We start from the raw sequence: 24476 nt of genomic DNA, 5'->3' as shown, positions 1-24476 counted from the left end.
TCGTCTTCAAGGGACCCAAAGTGGTCGTAGACATCACGTCTCCTTCACTCTCGCTTATAAACGCTTTACATGTCTCTCGCATACCACTTCTTCACATTTTTTATATCCCCCCCTCCCCCCCACATTTCAGAATTCTATGTTTGACAATAGCCCTAATTCTGACTTACCAGAGAACTTATTCCTGACATACTTTTGACTGTTTCTGAATCCGAATTTGGTTCATATTTTGATCGTGATTCTGAGATTATGATTCCAACAAGGGCATTGGATTTAATTTTGATTCTCTGTGATCTGAGATTTTATTTCGATCTTACCCCGATTATGGTTCCGATTGTGATTCAGTTCCTGATAATGATTCTGGTCCCTGATCTGTTTTTTTTATTTGATTCTGATCAAAATTTGACTCAAGTCCTGATTATGGTTCTGTTGTTGATCCTGATTTGAGTCAGAATCCCAATCAGATACAAAATCAGAATTACAATCAGGATTTGCACCAAAAACAAGTTCAGGTTGTAGGGCCAAATGTTCTCAAGAATTAGATTAAAATCGAGTAAAATTGATACTGACAGATTCAGAATCAAAACAGAAGATCTACATTCAGATCAATGCCAGGATTAAGCTTAGGGTCAAAGAAAGTCCGAACCAAGGTTAGAATTGGGGAAAAGTTTGAATCCGTATCACAATCACAATCAGAATCATAAATCTATAGTAAGGAGCACAATCTCAATTCAGGATTGTACTTGTGACCATGGCCCTAAATCTGACTTTTACCGGAGCCTTGGTCCTGAACTCAACACTAACGTTGATCTTAGAGTTGATTTTTAAGCCAGTTTTGATTATGATTCTTATTTTATGATGACGCATGTTATGGCTGTTCCTAATTCTGTTCCTGATTCCGAATTTGCATCATATTTTGATTATGACTCTGAGATAATGTTCTGGCAAGAATATTTAATCTTCAATCTTACCCCGACTATGGTTCTGGTTGTGATTCAGTTCCTGATAATGATTCTGGTTCTTGACCCGAATTTTGTTATTATTCTGATTCTGACCAGGATTTAACTTTGCTCTGACGAAAGTTCTGTTGAGAATGATCCTCATTTGACTCAGGTAGTTAGTCAGAGTCAACACAAACATCAGAATCACTATCATAGTCATAGGTAACGCCAGAGTGAGAAGAAGCATCAGGATAAGAATTATGATGGAATCATGGTCAATCAAATAAAAAATCGGAATTAAGAGCAAGGTTTGCAAGTCCAGGTTGTAAATTAATGACCAAATGTCATCTTAAGAATCAGAATCATAATGAATACTAACAGAATCAGAATCAAAACAGGATATCGACATTAAAATCAAGGATAGGATTCGAAACAAGGTTAGAATTAGGAAAAAGTCAAATTGTGAATCGGGATGACAATCAGAATCATAATAGCCATAATCAGAGACAGCTGGGGCAGAACACCCCAATCAAGAGCGGAATTACGATTCAAATAGGGATCAGAATCACGATCTAAGTGAGATTAAAAACGCAATAGCTATCGGGCACTATTGCAATCAGAAACATAATCACAATCATCATCTTATCGAGAGTTGGAATCTGAGTTAGATTCAGAATCTAATTTTGAATGACAATCAAAGTTCAGTTTCGGATTAGAATCAAGACTAGCTTCGAAATCATGGTCTGGATCGAGACTAGAGTAAGAGATCGAATCAATAAGGATTAAGTTCTGGGATAAGACGAAAAATTCTGGATTAGCATCACAATCGTAACAGGGTCAGAATCACGATCACATATCAAAGTACGGACCAAGGTCAAAATCACAAAATCTTCCAAAACAAAAAAAGAGGCCAGTCCCGATCAAAATATGATTCGGGAACATACTCAGAAACGGCCAGAGCATCATGAGAATTAGAATCGAGAGAAGAATCAACAAATCTAGATCATAATTACAATCGGAACCAAATTCATAATTCGATCAGATCTAAAACCGGAATAAAAATCGTATTTGCATCAAATCGAACCAAGGTCGAATCACAAGGCTACAATCACAATTGGAAGGAGATACACTGTTAGAATAAGAATCTGCTTCAAAATGGATGAAAATCACATTCGGAATCTGTCTAGAATTAAAAAAAAAACCCACACCCCCTTCAGGCCTGATGACGATCTTTTTCATTAGGGTGGACATTTCAATGTCCGGGGCGCATAGTCCGAGACGCAAAATTTTATTTCTAAGAACATTCTAGAAAGTTTTATAAAATCATATTTTTGTGTGCATGTGCGTTTCGAAAATCGAAAAAATTCGATAATATTCTTGAAAATTCAAAGATCTTAAAAAATTCTTGAAAATTAAAAAATATTTCAAAAAACTAGCAAACCTTTCAAATTTTGTTTACACTAAAAATTCTAACTGGAATTCTAAACAATTCTAGAAAATTCTAAAATTGTTTAAAATTGTGGGTGTATATGTGTTCGGAAAAAATTCTAGAAAAGTTCTAACAAAATTCTAGAAAGTTCTAAAAAAATTAAAAAATTTCAAAAATCTAGAAAAGTCTAAAATTGTACAAAATTGTGTGTGCATATGCGTTCAGAAAAATTCAAGTAAAGTTCTAAAAATTTTTTGGAAGTTCTACAAAAATTCTAAAATTTCAAGAAAATCTAGAAAAATCCTAGATAATTCAAGATGCAAATAGTGTAGACCAAAATTCTACAGTGATTACTCCTCGAGGTAAACAACCTACCTCAAATTTTGTGTACACTAAAACTGTAAAAGGAATTTTAAATAATTCTAGAAAATTCAAGAAAAGTTCTAAAAAAATTTCCAAAAATTTCAAAAAAATTAGAAGAATTCTAGAAAATTGTACAAAAAAAGTTGTACACTGAGTTTCCCCTCGGGACAGACCACTTCAAATTTTGTGTGCACTAAAATTCTAAAAAAATCTAGAAAATTCTACAAAATGTACGCCATAATTTTACAGTGATTTACTCCTCTGTATGCATTTGTGAAAAATATTGATTCTTCTATACCTACACCAGTGGCGTATAACAGATTCATATTTTTTATATCGCGTTTCGGAGATTATTTTCCGATGTGCAAAATGACTAATGAAAAAAGTTTCATTCTTTCGGATATTGAATTTAGTCGGGATGTGTTTTCGACAGCATATTAACTTTAGCAGCGCATAACTGGCGCGCATACCTACGGAAAGTTCCGAGTTTTTGTTTATAAAACTGTTGGCATGCATGCGCTCATCTAATGTTTACAATATGAGATATGGTTGCCTTTAACATCGCCTTTAACTTTTTAGTAAAGGCAAGCATATCGCGTATTGTTAAAATCAGACGTTCCCATGCGCATACTGCGTAATCCCATTTTTCTTATTTATATTTCTAGCAAAAAAAAAACATAGCATTCATAGGTATGGGCGTGACTACAGGCTCTATTTTAATGATTCTAATGGAAGGTCTCATCGAAATGAATGGATTTCGATTCGATTATGATTTAGGTTCTAATCCGAATTATATATTTGGTTCTCACACTGAAGATGACTTTGGATCACATTCCAATTGGAATTATTTATGAATGTGTTTATGATTCTAGATGTATATTTGATTGTGGAGTTGAATCCCTAGAGCAATAAAATGCTCTAGTGATTCTGGTTTTGGTTCCGAATATTATGTCGAACCTGATTCTTATTGTAATGCTATGACTCTCCCTAATTCTGTTCCTGAATTTGAAGTTGGATTTTGATCGTGATTCTGAGATTATGATTCTGACAAGGGACGTTAGACCCTCGGTTAGACCTAATGTTGATTCACTCTGAGATTCTTAATTCAATCCTACTCCGACTACTGTTCTGATTCTGATTCAGTTCCTGATAATGGATTCTGGCCCTTGGTCTGACTTTTGTTGCTACTGTGATTCTGCCTAGGATTTGATCAGGTTCCCTGACGAAAGTTCTGATTATGATTTTGTTGAGAATGATTCGACTATAACTCAGGTACCTAGTGAGCGTCAGCACAAACAAACATCAGAATCACTTCATAGCCAGAGTGAGAATTTTGGTAAACATAAGCAGCAAGAATTATGATTGAGTCACAATCCCAATCCGATAAAGAATCAGAATTACAATCAAGATTTGTATCAAAATTAATACTAACAGAATCAGAATCAAAAGAGATCTACATTATGATCAAGGGTTTTGTTCCGAAGTTTGCTTGGAAAACTCCTATTGTGATTCAGAATCATAGCCATAATCAGAGACAAGCCGGACTCAGAACAGCACAATCAAGACCAGAATTACGATTAAATAGGCACCAGAAACTTAATCATAATCTTATGCAGGATCGTATGCGAGTCCGAGTTAGATTCAGTCATGTTCAGAATCTCAAATCTGAATCGTCCGGATTAGAATTAAAACTAGCATCAAAATCATGGCTTGGATCGAGACCAGGGTCACAGCTCGAAAAGTCAAATTCTGAATCAGCATCACGATCATAACAGAATCACGATCACAAACCAAAATCAAAGTACGTACCAGGTCAAAATCACGCAAACATCCAAAACAAAAATTAGGCCCGTCTGCGTCTCGATCAAAATCAAAATATGATTCAGAATCGGAAACAATCAGAGCATCATGAGAATTAGAATTGAGAGAAGAATCAACAAATCTAGATCAGAATATTGTAATCGGAATCACAGTCATAATACGATCAGATCTAAAATCAGAATCGAAATCATGATTTGCATTAAGTTCGGATCAAGGTCAGCGCTGAGGCAAAAAATGCAAGGTTACAATCACAAATGGAAGTAGATTCACGGTCAGAGTAAGAATCTGCACCAAAATATTGTGCATGATGAGAATCACAATCCGAATTGGTCCAGATTACAATACACACAAAACTTGAATTCTTTCTGCGCACAATCGGCACCGAAATGATTCTAATTCAAATAAGCGCATGATGATTGCCCAAATCTGCTAGGAAATTCTAAAAATTGTGTCAAATCATAATTGCGCGTGCATGTGGAAAATTTTTAAAAAATTCTAGAAAATTCACGAAAAATTCCAAAAAAATTCCTCGAAAAATTCTAAAAAAAATTCTAGAAAATTCTACAAAATGCTAGTAGTGTATACCAACATTCTACAGTGATTTTGCCCTCTGGGTAAATCACTTCAAATGTTGTGTATACAAATTCTCAAGTTTAAAAGTTTTTAAACAATTTGTAGAAGATTCTAAAAAAATCTACAAAATTGTAAGTTCTAGAAAATTCTAGAAAAATTCTGGAAAACTCTACAAAATACCGAGTAGTGTACACCAAAATTCTACAGTGATTTTCTCCTCGGGGTAAGGGCAAAGCACCTTAAATTATGTGCACACTAAAATTCTAAAAGAAAATTAAAAAAATTCCGGAAAAGTTCTTAAAAAATTTCTAGAAAATTCTAAAAAAATATACAAAATTGTAAAGAAGTTCTAGAATATTCTGGAAAACAATCCTAGTAGTATACACCAAGATTCTACAGTGAATTTGCTCTCGGGGTAAATCACTTCAAATTTTGTGTACACACATTCTAAAAGGACTTTATTCAAATTCTAGAAAATCCGAGAAAAGTTTTTAAACAATTTGTAGAAAATTCTAAAAAAAATCAACAAAATTGTTAAGCAAGTTCTAGAAAATTCTAGAAGAATTCTGGAAAATTCTACAAAATACCGAGTAGTGTACAGCAAAATTCTACAGTGTTTTTGCCCTCGGGGTAAATCACTTCAAATGTTGTACACAAATTCTAAAAGGAATTTAAACAAATTCTAGAAAATTCGAGAAAAGTTTTTAAATAATTTGTGGAAAATTCTAAAAAAAATCTACAAAATTGTAAAAATGTTCTAGAAAATTCTAGAAAAATTCTACAAAATACCAAGTAGTGTACACCAAAATTCTACAGTGATTTTGCCCTCGGGGTAAATCACTTCAAATTTTGTGTACACAAATTCTAAAAGGAATTAAAAAAATTCTAGAAAATTTGATGTTTTTTAAACAATTTGTAGATTTTAAAAAAAAATCTACAAAATCGTAGAAAAGTTCTAGAAAATTCTAGAAAAATTCTGGAAAATTCTACAAAATACCGAGTAGCGTACACCAAAATTCTACAGTGATTTCGCCTTTGGGGTAAATCACTTCAAATTTTGTGTAAACAAATTCTAAAAGGAATTGAAAAAAAATTCTAGAAAATTCGTGAAGTTTTTTAAACAATTTGTGGAAAATTCTAAAAAAATTACAAAATTGTAAAAAAGCTTTAGAAAGTTATAGAAAAATTCTGGAAAATTCTACAAAATACCGAGTAGTGTACACCAAAATTCTACAGTGATTTTCTCCTCGGGGTAAGGGGAAAGCACCTTAAATTTTGTGCACACTAAAATTCTAAAAGAAAATTAAAAAAATTCGGGAAAAGTTCTTAAAAAATTTCTAGAAAATTCTAAAAAAAATATACAAAATTGTAAAATAGTTCTAGAAAATTCTGGAAAATTTTAAACAATCCTAGTAGTGTACACCAAGATTCTACAGTGAATTTTGTGTACACGCATTCTAAAAGGAATTTATACAAATTCTAGAAAACCCGAGAAAAGTTTTTAAACAATTTGTAGAAAATTCTAAAAAAAAGTCTACAAAATTGTAAAGTAAGTTCTAGAAAATTCTACAAAATACCGAGTAGTGTACACCAAAATTCTACAGTGATTTTACCCTCGGGGTAAGTACACAAATTCTAAAAGGAATTAAAAAAAATTCTAGAAAATTTGAGAAGTTTTTTAAACAATTTGTGGAAGATTCTAAAAAAAATCTACAAAATACCGAGTAGCGTACACCAAAATTCTACAGTGATTTCGCCTTTGGGGTAAATCACTTCAAATTTTGTGTAAACAAATTCAAAAAGGAATTGAAAAAAATTCTAGAAAATTCGAGAAGTTTTTTAAACAATTTGTGGAAAATTCTAAAAAAATCTACAACATTGTAAAAAAGCTTTAGAAAATTATAGAAAAAATCTGGAAAATTCTACAAAATACCGAGTAGTGTACACCAAAATTCTACAGTGATTTTTCCCTCGGGGTAAATCACTTCAAATTTTGTGTACACAAATTCTAAAAGAAATTAAAAACAATTCTAGAAAATTCGAGAAGTGTACACCAAAATTCTACAGAGATTTTCTCCTCGGAGTAAGGGCAAAGCACTTTAAATTTTGTGTACACTAAAATTCTAAAAGAAAATTAAAAAAATTCGGGAAAGTTCTTAAAAAATTTCTAGAATATTCTAAAAAAAATCTACAAAATTGCAAAAAAATTCTAAAAAATTCTGGAAAATTCTACACAATGCTAGTAGTGTACACCAACATTCTACAGTGATTTTGCCCTCGGGGTAAATTACTTCAAATTTTGTGTACGCAAATTCTAAAAGGAATTTCAAGATTTTAAACAATTTGTAGAAAATTCTAAAAAAATCTACAAAATACCGAGTAGTGTACACCAAAATTCTACAGTGATTTTCTCCTCGGAGTAAGGGTAAAGTACTTTAAATTTTGTGTACATTAAAATTGTAAAAGAAATTACAAAAAATTCGAGAAAAGTTCTTAAAAAATTTCTAGAAAATTCTAAAAAAAATTACAAAATTGCAAAACAGTTCTAGAAAATTCTGGAAAATTCTACAATGCTACTTTTTTTACTTCACACCTCCCTGAATCCTTGTGCAGCGCACTTGTGAGTACTTTCAAGAGTTTTTTAGCACCGTCTATAATGTAGAGGTTTTACTTTCAAGGGCTTTAAAGCCCGGATTGTTTGAAAGCCGAACCTCGAAGGATCTTAAAATGCTCACGGAGCTTTTATGAGTCCTTAAGAGCGTCTAAGACTAAGAGCTTTCTTACAGTATCAAAGATCCCGAGGAATATCCGGGTCATTAGATACCGTTCATGCTGCTTCAAATGTACTAACGAAATGAGATTGAGAACAGCTTTTCCGGCACTTCTTGGAAAAGTAATCTCACGTATTGAAATAGACGCGCAGATGATTCCAGAATGGAGAGCATTGAAGTAGGTCGTCGCGATAAGATAACTCGGCTAACTATTTTTGTAAAACGAGAAATATGCGGCGAGATAAGATCAACGTTTTTGCCCCCCGAATCGCGCGATAACAATGTTTTAGTTGCCGTGCAAGTTCAAGGCCGACGCCGACGTCGACAAAAATAATATTTTGATTTTGTCACACTTTTTTTGGAGCGATCCTTAATTACGTCGTCTAGACGGTTACAGGTTGTAACCGAGCCAATCCCATTAATCACTCGATCGTTTTATGTTAACCGATTTGTATTTAAATACCTGTGTTTTTTGTTGTAGGAGAGACTAAACCCGGCCATCCCGTTTCGAGGACGGGGTCGGATCGGCGTCCCGACGCCGTCAGGGAGGAAGCGTCGCGAACGCAAGAAAGTCAGGAGAACGTCGATCAGCACGAGACCGATCTCGCCCATCCAGACAGGTTAGTATCTTTTGACGGCCTAAACGGACTTTGATGTATGTATGTCCCCAAATGGTTTAGATTCACAATTGAGTTCAATCGGATCGGATTTTTTTAAAACTTTTTCGTTGATGTCGCACTAACCACCTTCTCTATGCTTGAAAAAAATTAGAATATTCTCACCTCCCATTTAGCTCACATAATCGCAAATGAAGACAATGATTCGAATTTTAAAATATTCATAAAGTTAAAACTTCCACTAGTGTTCGGATTTATCGTAATAGTTTCTAATTCGCAAGTAAAATTGAAGGTCGCTCGCATTTGTTTTACACGTACTTAACATCGCTACCTTATGAACACGAGATTTCGCTCTTCATTATTAAGCGCCGCCTTAATAATGAAGAGCCACCTATATATAAAACCACCCTGCAGTATTTAGAGGTGATTGACTTAACGTCGCCTACCACTCCAACGCGAATTGACAGTTCTTCCAAAACAACCACCTTCTCGCTGCTTTACTTTTATGATTTAGACTCATCCCTTGCAGCATATTTTTGAAGTTTTTGAAACTTGGAACTGTATGGAGAGTATGGACATTTGAGATTTTTGATGTCTTATAAATCTAAAATTCTGGAAATATGAAATTTTGAAATTGTTGAAATCTTGTGAAATTGAGATTATAAAGATTTGAAATTTTATTTTGGGGTTTTGTTAATTTGAGATTTTCAAAATTTCAGGCACATTTCCAAAATTCCAATGTTTTCGAAGCACGTTTCAAACATTTTCTGAAGTATTTTTAAAATTATTTGATGAAAGTTACTGCACCTTGGATTTTTTAAAAATTTGGAGACATGATTTTGAGATTCTAAAATTTTAAAATTTTGCCACCTTTGTGAAATTGTGATTTTTCAATTTTGTTGATTTGATATCGGGTTTAATTATGAAATTTGAGATGTTGGTTTTTTAATTTTGAGAGTAAGATTCTAAAATTTTCTACATAGGTATTGAGAATTTGTGATTACGATTTTAGAAGTTTGGAAATGTTCAGAATTTGGAATTTTGAGAATCTGATATCGTGAAAATTTGAGATTTTGGGATATTAAATCAGTGAGGATTTAGGGATTTTGAAAATTTAGAAATATGAGGTTAGAAAATTTGAGGTTTTGAAATTATTTAATTTTTTGGGGATAGACATTTTGATATTTTTTTAATTTTGTGAATTTGAAATTGTCAAGATGTGGAAGTTTTCAAATTTGAGATGTACGAAATGAGAATATGGCTCTTTGAGATTTTGTAAGTTTTCAAATTTTATAAATCTTCAGATTTTGGAATTTAGATTTGAGATTTTTATATTTTTAGAATTATTAGAGAAAATTTTAAATTCTGAGATTTTGAGAATTGGAAATTTTGCGAAATGAGACATTTTGTTGGTTTAGAAATTATGGAAATTTGTGATCTTGGAATTTTGAAATTTTGGAATTTTTCCACCTTTGTGAAATTGTGATTTTTGAAATTTTGTTGATTTGATATTTTCCGGGTTTAATTATTATGAAATTTGAGATTTTGGTTTTTTAATTTTGAAAGTAAGATTCTAAAATTTTGAGAATTTGTGATTATGGTGATTTTAGAAGTTTGGAAATGTTTAGAATTTGGAATTTTGAGAATCTGAGATCGTGGAAATTTGAGATTTTGGGATATTAAACCAGTGAGGATTTAGGTATTTTGAAATTTTAGAACTATAAGGTTATGAAAATTTGAGGTTTTGAAATTATTTAATTTTTCGATAGAAATTTTGACATTTTGAACTTTTGTAATTTTAAGATTCTGGAAATTCGAAATTTTGATATTTTTTAAATTTTGTGAATTTGTAATTGTCAAGATTTGGAAGTTTTTAAATTTGAGATGTACGAAATCAGAATATGGATATTTGAGATTTTGAAAGTTTTCAAATTTTATAAATCTTCAAATTTTGGAATTTAAATTTGAGATTTTTGAATTTTTAGAATTTGTATTAGAGAAAATTTTAAATTCTGAGATTTTGAGTACTGGAAATTTTGCGAAATGAGATATTTTGTTGGTTTAGAAATTATGGAAATTTGGGATCTTGGAATTTTGAAATTTTGGAATTTTTCCACCTTTGTGAATTGTGATTTTTGAAATTTTGATTTGAAATTTTACGGCTTTAATTATTATGAAATTTGAAATTTTGGTTTTTTTAATTTTGAGAGATACAATTCTAAAATTTTCTACATTTTGAGAATTTGTGATTATGGTGATTTTAGAAGTTTGGAAATGTTCAGAGTTTGGAATTTTGAGATTCTGAGATCGTAGAAATTTGAGATTTTGGGATATTAAACCAGAGAGGATTTAGGGATTTTGAAAATTTAGAAATATGAGGTTATGAAAATTTGAGGTTTTAAACTTATCTAATTTTTGGGGATAGAAATTTTGACATATTGAACTTTTGTAAATCTTATGATTCTGGAAATTCAAAATTTTGATATTTTTTAAATTTTGTGAATTTGAAATTGTCAAGATTTGGAAGTTTCAAATTTTATAATTCTTAAGATTTTGGAATTGTTGAACTTTTGAAATTGAGATTATAAACATTTCATATTTGATTTTTAAATTTAGGAATTTGTGATTTTGTAAATTTGAGATTTTTATATTCTTAGCATTTGTATTAGAGAAAATTTCAAATTGTGAGATTTTGAGAATTGGAAATTTTGCGAAAGACGATACTTTGTTGGTTTAGAAATTATGGAAATTAGTGATCTTGGAATTTTGAAATATTGGGAAGGAGAGATTATGGAGTTTTTAAAACTTAGAATTTGAGGTTAGGGAAATTTTTTTGAGAATTCGGAATGCAATTATTTGTGAATTTAGAGATTATGGAAATTTGGGATTTTCGAAATTTTGGGAAATTGAAATTGTGGAATTTTTAAAACTTTTAGAATTTGAGTTTATGGGAATTTGGAAAAATTTAAAATACTTATTACTTAATTTAAACTGTGATATTCACATTGCGGATTTTTGTGTAGTTTTAGGAATTTGAGATTTTGGGAATCAGATAGTATACAATTGAAATTTTTGGGTTTATCAAAATTTTTGGGTTAGAAATTTTTAAATTTTTGGGATGTTTCGGATCTTTGGGAATTTGAGATAAGACATTTGAGATTTTGTGGCGTTTGGAGTTTTGTGATCATGCGAATCTGAGAATGTTTTTGTCATTTTTGAACCATTGAGAATTTTGAAAATTTAGGAATCATGAAAACTTGAGATTTTGGGATTATTGAAATTTTAAACATATACAATTTGAAATGTTTGGGAAGCAGTCAAAACTGGGGACACATTTATGCATGAAAATAGATCTGTTATTTAGCTCTTGAATAAAACTTACTCTGCCTAGGCTTATGCCGAAGTCGCCTTTGGTTTTGAAATTTAATTCAAAAGCTCAATAACAGATCTATTTTAGTGACCGGTCAAAAGTGCCCTTGGGCGACTACACATTAAGGTAGAGCTGTTAGCCGAGCGCCCCGAAGACGATTTCAGCATAAACCTAGGCACACAAATTTTTACGGTACGACGCGAGCGTTGTCGTGGCTTCAAGCGTATTGTCACACGAACGACTTTCCACCACCTGCATTGGGGTAATAAATGACCCTCCACTTTTTTGACGGAAATACACGTTTTGAAGCACCAGGAATCTGAATCAAACAAAATCTCGATGATGTCGGTCCGTCTGTACTCTTATTTCTGGCGAAACGGTTGAACCGATTGGAACCAAATTGGGTGCACATATTTTTAGAAATAAATTTTTTTAATTTTTTTAGAATTACGCCCTTCGAGCATTCGAATCTGTTACATCTTTCAGTCAATCAAATCCGGAGAAATCCAAAATTGACTGATTACCCAAAAAAACGTATCTTAACGCCCTAATTAACCAACGGATCTGGCTCGGCGGAATTATCACGTAATTCTAGTTAGTCGCGACTTTCTGGCGCTTCCAACTTTCCCACGCATTTAACTGGTCATGGCCGTACTCGGAATTCCTTCTCCCAGCTGTACCTAGGGACGCCTGGACCTGGTCAGAAACCACTCGAATGTTACCCCTGATTGCCGGGAGCGGCTTGGTTTGGTTGAAGCTATTGAGGGAACCATGTGGCCTACTACACAAAATCATTGAATATCGCGCAAACCCAACTCCCTCTCACAACACGGTTCCGTTTTACGGCAGAAACGAAGCACTAACCAACCTACCTAGTCTCGACATTTGTGCCTTCAATGTTCTGCTAACTGCACGGACCTGAAGGTTTCCTCGATTATCCGATTTTTTTGGCACAACTCAAATGGTAACGCCCTGTATGCTATGACCCAATTAAATTATTTGATTATTGCCTTCTCTGGTTCTTGCTCAACAGTCTTTGGTTTTTCCCATGATTATCTCTGTATCGTTTTTGATCCAGGGAGTTACCCCGTTTCCGTGTTTACTGTAAAAGGTGAGAGAGGTTCGACCCCTTCCACGGAAAACCCATTTTCTCTATGAACAATTCGGATTTTCTCAATTACGTGCTCGACCGTTTTCCCATCTTAAGCGTAATCAAAGTGGAAGTCGGCGTCCGAATTTCTGCCCCCATTCCCAAGGTCGCCCGCCGCCCATTCGGTAATTGCTATCAAACCCCCTCGCGCGCCCCGCCGCCGTGTAGGCTACCACAACAGTATAACACATACACATACAATATCGATAGTGGCCTTATCGTTCGGCGGTTTCGATAAGGGCGATAAAGTGTGTAGGTAACGGGGCGAACCTACAGTGTAGTGGAATTTCGTAATCGACACACCATTCGAGAGTAGTGCGAAAACATCATGCTGCGGCCCGAAAGTAAATAAGAACGGGCTCATTGATGGAGTTCGATCCCATGTTTTTCACACTTTGGAAGCAGTCGCTCGTCGGGCACTCGAAGGAGACCGCGACCGGTACCAAGAAGGACAAGAAGAAAAGGATCGGCTCGTGGCACTTCGAACGGAGTTTGAGGTTGGTTTTGCGTCACAAACGCTAACGACGTCGTTGCAAATATTACAAAAGATAGCGCGCTATCGCGAAGAAAGGTACATTATGATATATCTATTCCGGTCCATTCGGTCATCGTTTTATTATTGGCATAAATAGTTTGATAGTTGCACATGCACTACGTGCCAAAATGACGAACGCGCCCAAAATGGAGATGCATTTTCAGTTGCTTATAAAGTGATCGGTTCTGCCGGTTTTTTTGAATTTTCATTTTTTTTATTTCAGCACCGTCAGTCTTCCCGCGTACACCGGAAACAAAAAGAGAGCGGCGACGAACATAAACAGATCGGAGAGTGTGAAGGAACAGTCCGAAAAGGTGAGTGTGTTTTTGTATTTTCGCTGCCCTTTGTACGCAAATAAAGCGGGCAAATGTTGGTAATTTCCTTTTATAACTTTCTGAGTCATTTGTTTGCATAATTTATGGTCGCCACTTTTATTAGAGTTGACATAATCGACGTGTAGTTTGTTTCCTGGAAGTGCTGCGGCCGTTTTTTAATTAAGTTAGGGCAGATGGCGCTACTGGACATTTTGATCCTGAATTGGTGCGGTGTCTACCAAAATTAACTAAAATGTGACTAAACCAACGAAGTCTTGTAGATGTAGAAGGAACTGTCATCCAAGATGAACAGCCAACTGTTTGTTAAAGAAATAAGAATCGCCAAGGAATTTTTGAAAAAGAAGAACACATAAACCGCGTGTTACTGATGTACAGATGGACAGCACAGCAAAATATCATGGACAGATACCTAACACTCTAACTGGTGCAAATGGTGAAATGAGAGATAGGGGAAAGTGGCTCAAAAACACTTCCTGATATTAATGGAGAAATGAAGAATACTTCAAAATAATAATTCCACAAAATAAAACTTCGTGTACATTCTTCCATCTTTGATCTTTTCAGCAAAAAAACTGCCGACAAGATTTGTACATCGATTTCGTTGAGAAAACGCTCAATCGCATTCTTTCAATGTTCAAGAAGTGAATTTGATGCATTTTCGATGAACACATGCATTTTGACCAAGACGTGCCAAAATTCCGATTTCATTGCAAAAATGACTAACCGCATCTTTTTGACGCCCCAAAAAGTGAACATGATTTTATTGGGTTACTTTGAAACTCTTTATTTTGATGTCCAGAAGTCATACGTGATTGTAAGACGCTTACGTACAAATTCTTTGTTTAATTTTTTTTAAATTGTTATTATATTTTTTGTTTGACTGTCTATTTTTTTTAATTTAAAATTCGTATTTAAATTTATATATTTTATAGAAAGCATAGTTTTTCGCTTTTTGATTTTGAATTATTCATCTTCAATTAGAAATTTCGTTTTTAATTCTTTATTGAACTTCGCTTATTTATACATTTTCTTATTTTTATTTTTTTAACGCCCGTTTGTGTCGTTGATAGTGTGTGAAAAGCTTCGCCCTCAGCTTCGCCTTTTCTAAAATACAGACATTAAAATAGGAAAAAAACGTTGGTTTGACTATTTTTTTTTTTAAATTAAAATTTCCATGTAGATTTAGATTTTATAGAAATTTTCATTTGGACTTCAATTTTTGATTTTTGAAAGATTGTATGTCCATTGCATTTTCCAAAATTACATTACAATGCTCTCAACGTGCCAATGTTTAAACAATTGAAGGGTCATATTTCTATAACATATTTAACCAAATATAAAAAGAGGCAATCAAATCAAAAATTGTTAAAAATAGAGCATTAAAATTAAAAAAATAAAAATTAGGGAATTTATTTGGATTTCCTTTTTTTATTTTTGAAATTTTTTGAATTCTTTTTTTAAACTTCTTAATTAACTAATGGAATTATTAAAATTTTTTAATTTTTATATTTTTAATATATATATATATATATATATATATTATGAATTGAATATATATTATGAATATATACAGGGTGACAATTTGAAAACTTACCACCCCCCATATCTTAGTAAATAAACGAGATATTTAAAAAAATCAAAATCCGTGTCGGTAATTCGGAGGGGGAATCACAATGACATAGTTGGCGACGCACCCCCTCACACCCCCTGCGCCCTAGCCACCCCAACTTTTAAATCTTAAATAGGGACTCCCCATGTGTGATACGTCATTGGAAAGCTCTGAAAAAATGCTTTCCAACCATACCAAATAGCATTACATTTAAGTTAGTAATTATCGTGCAAATCAAAAAATAAACATGGAAAATCGTATTTAACTTGAACTTCCAAAGCCGACTCGACAGCAACTCATTTTTGATCGCCAGTTATAATCTAATCTTAAACTCTTGTCGAACCTTTTCAAATGTTGGTTTTGCAATATTCATTGCATTCTTGAATTATTCTCTGTCTTAGTTCGTCTATGTTCGCCGGTTGCGTTTTAAATACGACAGATTTCAAATGTATCATATTAGTTTATTTTTTGATTTGCACGATAATTACTAACCTAATTGTAATGCTATTTGGTATGGTTGGAAAGCATTTTTTCAGACCTTTCCAACGACGTATCACACATGGGGGGTCACTATTTAAGATTTAAAAGTTGGGGTGGCTGGGGCGCAGGGGGTTGGAGGGGGTGCGTCGCCAACTATGTCATTGTGAATATTGTGATTCCCCCTCCGAATTACCGAAACGGATTTTGATTTTTTTAAATATCTCGTTTATTTACTAAGATATGGGGGGTGGTAAGTTTTCAAATTGTCACCCTGTATAATGAATTTATGTATTTTATTATCGTGCCCTTTAAATCAAAATTTAGTTATTAACGGCGTAGGTACATAAAGAGCATTGTGATCTCACTTTAGTTCAAATGCGACAACAGATAAGTGCGAAATCTTAATTTTACATATTTTTTTTATTTTTCTTATTCACTTCTTCATTTTTTCATATACCTAATGAAATTATATTTGCATATTTTGATTTTTGAAAGATTACTTTTTAATTTTTTGTAAATGAGGGGTTTGCAAAATCACCTGATGCATGTTTTTTAATTTTTTTTTAACTTCGTCTATTAGATTGTTTTATTTTTTAAAATTTATTTTCGTTTGTATCTAATAATTCTCGGCCTGACCCTGTTATTTTTTAAAATAAAAATCTTCACTTAGGTTTGATCCTGCACAAAATTTTAATCCATAATTTTTCAATTTTTCGTTTTTGAAATTTTCGTTTCACTTTAAGTGGGTCGCGGGTTCAAATCAGGATTGGGGCATGAATGTTAGTAAGTGTATAGTGAGCGAGTAGACTTGATTGAAACCTCGACTACTTAAAAATAAAGAAAAATAAAATAGTTTGAGAGTTATGAAAGTGTTTAATTTTTATTGGAACTTATTCGAATTTTTAATTTGTTTAAATTTTCGTTTACTCTTATGTTTAATAATTTTGGCTTGACAGTTTCTGTTTTTTTTTAAATTTTTATGTAGATCCTATAGTGTTCACGATTTTTAAATTTTTGTATTTCCGTCTTGATTTTTAAAATATTCATCTTTAATTTATAAAATATATAATATAATTGAAAAACCTCGAATCAAAAACAAATGAAAAATTAAATTCACATTTGTCGCGTTTTTGAAATACATTGTTTATAATTAAATTGTATGTCCATTTCATTTTCCAAAATTGCAAAAATCATAAAGTGCACTCGACGTGCCAATTTTTAAACAATTGAAGGGTCATATTTGTATAACATCAACCGAATATAAAAAAGACGATCAAATCAAAAATTGTTAAAAATAGAGCATTAAAATTTAAAAAAATAAAAATTAGGGAATTTATTTGGATTTCCTTTTTTAATTTTTGGAATATTCACTTTAAATGGGCTAGTAACGCGAAATGAAGCTTTTATTTTTTTAAACTTTTCTTAACTAATAAGTAAATGGAATTATTAAAATTTTTTAATTTTAGTTAAAATTTGAGTGTATGTATTTTTTATCTTGTTTGTATGGCCCTTTAAATCAAAATTTAGCTATTAACGACGTACCGGGTGACCCAATAGGACTGTTCCTCGGCCATATTTCGGGAACCGTTCGTCGTATGACTTAGGGGTAACAAAAATTATTAGGTAAATCGGTTATGAAGAATCGCTGAAAAATATTTTCATGTTCTAAAAATGACCACCAGAGGGCGTAACTGCCATCTTAAATTTTAAAATTGCATTTTTTTTTTACATTTCGCATAAACTAAACATTCTTTCACATTTTTAAAGAGAACTAGTATATCTATCATTTTCGTAAAAACAAAAACTCAGTTATTTCAAAAACAAAGATGGTGTGTGGCATTCAATTGTTTTTGAAATAATCTGCTTTAACTTCTTAACCGTTTGAGCGATTGTAACAAATTTGATATCGTTGAAAAGAACATTCCTTGGGCAACAAGAATCAACCAAAATATAGTTAATTTAGTTGAATCCTTCTCCGCCAGGGGGCTAGTTTTGACACTATGATCCAAAATCCTAAAAAAATAAAAAAAATCAAATGGATTGATATGTTACGAAAAAGTCGCCCAATAACACCCAAAGAGGCCAGTGAGAACCGTTTTTCAAAATCTCGTTCCTAACCTCAAATATTGGGAAAATGAGATTAATTAATTAATAAAACTGCTTAAATTGTATCTTATTTGACGTATTTCCGGTATTTGTCGATGGCGCGAAAGATTGTTTGGAAAAGGACCCTGCACTTTTAGGTAGGCCTTAGAAAATTAAACAAATGAAACATGGATGCATTATAAAATAATAACAACCATAATTTGTAAATTATTCTGCTGTGTTTACATTCAGAAAGTGCAGTTTTTTGAATTTGTAATCTTTTCTAAAATGCCGATTTCTAACCAAGAAGCATTTAATATGCTGGCGGAGATGGTTCGTGGACGATTCGGATAACGCAAATAGACGATGCGGGCGGCGATCGTCGCATTTCGAAAATACTCAAAATATATCGCCAGCTTTCCTTTCCAAGGCCTACCTAAAAGTGTAGGGTGATTTTTTTTCGCGCCAACGACAAATACCGGAAATACGTAAAAAGTTAATTAAGATACAATTTAAGCATTTTAATTAATTAAATTAATTATTTTATTCATTTTTTATTTTATTTATTTATTTATTATTTAATCATTTTACCAATATGTGAGGTTAGGAACGAGATTTTGAAAAACGGTTTTCACTGGCCTCTTTGGATGTTATTTGGCCACTTTTTCATAAAGAAAAAGTCATATCATTCTATTTGATTTTTTTGGTTTTTTTACGATTTTGGAGAAGGATTCAACTAAATTAACTATATTATGGTTGATTTTCATGGCCCAAGGAATGCTCTTTTCAACGACACTAAATTTGTTAAAATCGGTCAAACGGTTAAAAAGCGGGTTATTGCAAAAACAATTGAACGCCCCACACCATCTTTGTTTTTGAATTAAGTGAGTTTTTTTACGAAAATGATAAACTGGTTCTCTTTAAAAATGTGAAAAAAAAATTTTAGTTTTATTATGCGAAATTTAAAGAAAATGTAATTTTAAAATTTAAGATGGCAGTTGCGCCCTCTGTTGGTCATTTTTAGAACTTGAAAATATTTTCCAGCGATTCTTGATAACCGATTTATCCAATAATTTTTCTGGTCCCTAAGTGCCGAGATATGGCCGAGGAACAGTCTTATTGGGTCACCCGGTACATAAAGAGCATTGTGATCTCACTTCAGTTCAAACGCGACAACAGATAAGTGCGAAATCTTAATTTTTCATATTTTTTTTTCTTTTTCACTTCTTCATGTTTGCATATATTGCATTTATTTGTTGAAAGAATTTAAAAAAATATATATTTAAAAAATGTGCAGAAGAAAATCCCATTTCAATTTCTTTTGCATCATTGTTGGCCAGTTTCTATGCGACGAACTTGGGGTTCGCCCACAATCGGTGAGCTTTTGAAATTAAATAAATATTAGCGGAATTATAATTGCAGTTCAATTTAAAAAAAATAAATAAATGTACAAATTATATTCATTAACAAATACAGTAGCCGCAGTCGGCGGTAATCTCACTTGTGGGTGAAAGACGGCGGCAAGGAACGGCTGATGGGACGGTCGGTCTCGGGTAAACGCAACCGGATAAACGGCAGCCAGGAAGCGGACGGGTAAGGGAAATAGCGACATTCACTTCGGAAAAACTAAAACAAAATTACGACAAAGTTCCTAGCGGAAATGAAAGGAACAAAACACTAATCAGCGGAAAAGACAAAATAGGCAAAAATGCAAAATCGAAAAGGTTTAGTTACTATTCGGTTAAACGCCAAAAGCAAAAAGATCCAAATTCATAGTGCGTTTTCTCCATTTCAAGTAGGGAGTAACTAGAAGTCCCATTTCTTACGCGTATACCTTCGATACGTTCAACTAAACTGTTTTTATTGAATTACTTTTTTCCACGATATTGGAAAAGTGTGGGACCGATGTCAGACTTTAAGTATTTTAAGAGCGCTTCTTGTTCAGGTCAATTGGGCGGGTTCTTCTGTAACTCATTTAAATGCCAATCCTTAATTATACTTATCCAATTAGTCGGAATGAAATCTCCCAATTCGGTATCCAGATTACCACCCATTGTTTAATTGGAATTCGCAGGTCAAACGGCGAGATAATCGATATCACTTGGTAGCTACGAAAGCTTGCCGTTCCAATGTTCGCTTTAAATTTACCATCGAAAACAAAACCTGCGAATAATGGGTCATCATGTATGAAATTCTAAAATATTAATTTGCCTTCTTCTTCTCTGGCAAGAGAGCTTTCGGCGGCTGTAAGAAAAGAAAGGGGAATGAAAATCTATTCCAAGGAGTACTTCATAACCAAGACCTGGGGCATTTGGAAATGGGATTTCAGGATGGTGGTGGTGGCAATATCAGCGCTATGGATGTTTACGGGTTGGGTGGTAAAGGTATCAGGAACTAAAGTAGCGAGATGTTTGTTAATAAATGAAATGGCGGATCCGGTGTGGATCAAAGCGGTAATGGTTGGCCATGTGAACGGTAATAAACGGACGGGACCGGATTCAAGAGTGGGGTCAAAATCAACCATTTTCAAAAATAAAATAAAATAAGTGAAGTTTATTTCCCAAAAAAATCAGTGCCAAAATAGCGATTTTTGTTTAGATATTGAAGATTTGAAGACTCCTGTAAGATTTCAAGAAGGCTTCAAGCAGATTTATTGATTTTTGGAAAATCAAAAGAAGCACTCACGATCGAAAGGATTACGATATTTTGCCTTTTCGACAAGATTTCCGATTTCTAGAAGAGTCGCGAAAATTTCGAGAACATCGAGAGATGCGCAAGCGCATTCCAACCTTTAGATTTCCAAGAAATTTTAACTGCAAAAATCCAGAGGTCACTTGTTAAATTGTGCCTTGATAATCTACATTGAAGATGAGATGTGCGGCCTGAGAAGTACTTTAATCACTCGCGCGAGCAGGACGACTGGTGCTGGTCTAACTTTGAATGCGAAGAAGATGTAGCGAACTTTCAAAGGAAACCGTAATGGGAGCCATTAACGCGAACAGTTTGATTATGTAAGCTTTTTTTCGGCGAATTTATTTTATTTGATTAAAACGTGCAAATTTAATTTACTTAAAGCCGCGCATACAAATTTTCCCCAAACATGGTCCATTACAATATTTGCCTGCGAGTGGAAAACGGGTTAATTTGCATACTGATATTTGCGTTTCGTTTTTGCAGAGAAAACAGAGAAGGAACATCAGCGATCCTCTTCACAACACCACCAAGTAAGCGCTCTTTTATATTTCTTTTTGTCTTCTTATAAATCACGGGTCTCTTTTTGCTCCATTCATTTTCTATATTTAGCCGTGGCGAATCGGACCTCATTGCCTTTTGCCTAAAAGTTTTTGGTGCGTCGCAAGTGCAAATTTCATGGATATTTGTGATGCGACCAATTTGAGGGTCTGCAGGTGATTATGAAACGCCGTTTTAGTTTTAAATAGCGACGGTATAGGAAGGTTTGGAATAATAATTTATCGTAAAAATATCTCTAAGATATTATGAAATAATTACAAGATATTTTAACAGTTTTTGATAATGCATTTCTTCAAGATTTTATTTTCTGTTGAATTATACTTTCAATTGTTTATTTTTAAAATATCCGCGGTTTTTAAAAATAAAACGGCGCTCGCACATCTTCCAGTAACTGGGGACAATGCGAAAGCGCATTACTATAATCATCTCTGCACGTAATTGGTTTATTAATAGTTATCAGTCGGTGGCGATTACAGTCGTTTATTGTTGTGAAAACCCGATCAACGACATGTACCCGCCGTTTAAACATGACTTCCCGCGCTAGACGCACGCCTAGTTTTCGCACTGCCACTTTTTATACAGGGTAAGCCTCGCACAGGTTCACCCTGTATCGCACCAAACCCGCCACCGCTAACCGCTCTCTCCCGTTGCAGTGAAACCGTCGACCTAGACCAACACGGACTTTCGTACCAGACCCACTCGGGCAGTTCCTCGAATTCCAGTTTGTCATCGAGGTAAGTACGGAGGAGCCCCGCTCACCGTGCGCGACTAATTACTCGTGTTGTAGCCGTTCGTCGGAGAGCCCGAGTACGTCTCTCGATGCGGTCTCGAGCTTTCCCACCGCCCACCCGGCAGGCACGGGATGGGATAGCGATATGGAAATCGACGCGGACCCGTCCGATTGGCAGAGTTCGGTTCCCGAAGACGAGCTCGCCAATTTGAGTCCGCACGAAAGGAAGAGGCAGGACGTTATAAATGGTGTGTAATTGTCTTGTCGACATATCTGTTGTTTTGGCAACGCCTTCTAATTGGTAGACAAATACCTTTTGCAACAGAATTCCTCGATTCCTTGATTTTTTCCGTGTCCCTTTACATTACTCCCGTCTTGGATTCGAATATCTGAGTATTATTAGAAGGTAGCTGTTCAGAATTTAGATTCAGTGTTCTAGTTCCACAAAGACCATTTTAGGGTCATCCTAGAGCGGCCTGGACTAGGTCTTTTTAAGGTTTTCTCTATTTATTTGAGTCTCTTCATGCCTTTCTGGCCACCGTTTAGAGCTGTCTATACTTTTTCCAGAGCTGCCTAAACCTACTCCAAATTGTTTAAGTGAATTCTGCAACTTTTTAAGCCTAGTTCAGAACCTTTCCCAGAGAAATATTTGGCATTGGATGAGTTAACAATTTTTTATCTCAATTCCATAACCTTTAGGCTCTTTCTATAGATTTCTGAACTTTTTCCGGAGCTTCCTAGGACCCCACAACTTTCTGGGACCTTTCCAGAGGTTTCTTGATTCATCCCAGACTAAGCACCATTGCAGAAATTTGTAGGCTCATTTCAGAGTTTTCTAGACCCTTTCCAATCCTCTTACGCTAATAGCTGAGTTCTTTAGAGTCACTGTAGCCCTTGAGACTTTTCAAAATGTGCATTTTTTGAGCTTTTGGAGCCACCTATCTCTAAAAGGTTTCTTGAGACCTCCGAAGATATAGCATAAGACATTTGTTCTTGATAAGAGGCTTTTTTGAAACCTTCTGAAAAACCTTTAAAATCCCAGAAATGTTGGAACATTCTAGAAACCTCTTTTCGAAATCTTGTAAACGTTCTTACGAATCTTTGTAGAAACTTTATACAAATCTTCACATCTAGCCCCCCCCCCCCCCCCAAATCTCTTTACTTTTGCAAGACAAAGAAAAACGGAGCGTTCTCATTCTAGATTTTGGCAATTGTTTTACATGTTTTAAAATGTTGCAGAAAAACGTGTTCGGTTTCGCCCCCACCCCCTCAATGAGTGGCTACTTTCTGAAACATAGAACTCCGTCATTCTTATTTGGTCACACGGTACAATTATTTTATTTTAGGAAAACAATTTTAAAGCATTTTCTTGATGCCCCCGCCCCCCTTTTTTCAAGACAGAAGAGAAAAACTGCGTTTTCTTTCTACGTGTTTGCGATAGTACTCTTCCAGATGTTTTAAAATTGTACAGACATTCCCGTTCTGTTCGGCCCCCCAAGGACTACTGTCCGAGACATAGCACAGTCTCATTCTTCTTTGACCACCCTGTAAAATTACTTTGACAATATCAGTTAACGTCTTAAAAATCCGTAAAGTAGAAAAATGATATTTTTTAAAGCATTTCCTTGTTGATCCCCCCGCCCCCTATATTTGATTCATTTTAGATTTTTTCAATTGTATTGTTTTTTCAAAGAAAATCCTCTGCCCCCCCCCTCCCCAAGTGGTTATTTTCTGAAATATAGAACTCTGTCATTCTTATTTGGTTACTCGGTACAATTGTTTTATTTGCACAACAGTTACAAAAAAGTGATACTTTATAGAATTTTCTTGATGACCCCTCCTCCATTTTTGAAAATGGAAAAAGAGCGTTTTCTTTCTAGATGTTTACAATAGTGGTTTTAGATATTTTAAAATTGTACAGAGAATACCGTTCTGTTTGCTCCTTCTGAGATAAGGCACCCTGTCATTATTATTTGACCACTCTGTACATTACTTTCTTTTTATAATACGTAATTTCTACTTTAAAACATTTTCTGGATGATCACATCTGCCCCATCTCCTCCCCTACCGGGGGGTTCTGGGGTCATGATAATCTGCGAAAAGGTAATCAAATAGTCGTATGCTGGGGGAGGGGGGGTTACGTTCTTCAAAATCAAATCCCTCAGCATTTAACATTCTTATCAGGATCATACTCTTGTTTCGAAAATTATCGTTAGAAGGTTAAACGTTTTTGGAAAAAAAACGTAGTTCTAGTTTGTAGTTTTGGGGGGTATGCGTATGGAATACCCCCAGCAAGTACCCTCGTTAAAGAAAGACAGAAGAGAAAAACAGCGTTTTGTTTCTACATGTTTGCGATAGTACTCTTTCAGATGTTTTCATATTGTACAAGCATTGTACAAACATTTCCCGTTCTGTTTG

The 24476-nt window shown here is 34.0% G+C and overlaps 1 protein-coding gene across 4 annotated transcripts in view; it reads left to right on the top strand.

The window, feature by feature from the left end:
• LOC116181041 (rho guanine nucleotide exchange factor 2-like) overlaps window positions 1–24476 on the top strand; it is a 74671-nt gene that overhangs the window by 15480 nt on the left and 34715 nt on the right. For all 4 annotated transcript variants that reach the window (XM_031501272.1, XM_031501271.1, XM_031501269.1 and 1 more), the window contains 5 exons: window positions 8377–8515; window positions 13791–13881; window positions 21254–21300; window positions 21982–22062; window positions 22116–22306. In XM_031501272.1, coding sequence (XP_031357132.1) covers window positions 8377–8515; window positions 13791–13881; window positions 21254–21300; window positions 21982–22062; window positions 22116–22306 — 549 coding nt within the window. The remainder of the gene's footprint in view (window positions 1–8376; window positions 8516–13790; window positions 13882–21253; window positions 21301–21981; window positions 22063–22115; window positions 22307–24476) is intronic.

Source organism: Photinus pyralis, unplaced genomic scaffold, assembly GCF_008802855.1.
Source record: "Photinus pyralis isolate 1611_PpyrPB1 unplaced genomic scaffold, Ppyr1.3 Ppyr1.4_LG9, whole genome shotgun sequence".
NCBI classification, from domain to species: Eukaryota; Metazoa; Arthropoda; class Insecta; order Coleoptera; family Lampyridae; genus Photinus; species Photinus pyralis.
The sequence above is the reverse complement of the archived record's forward strand: the minus strand, read 5'-3'. Positions and strand labels throughout refer to the sequence as shown.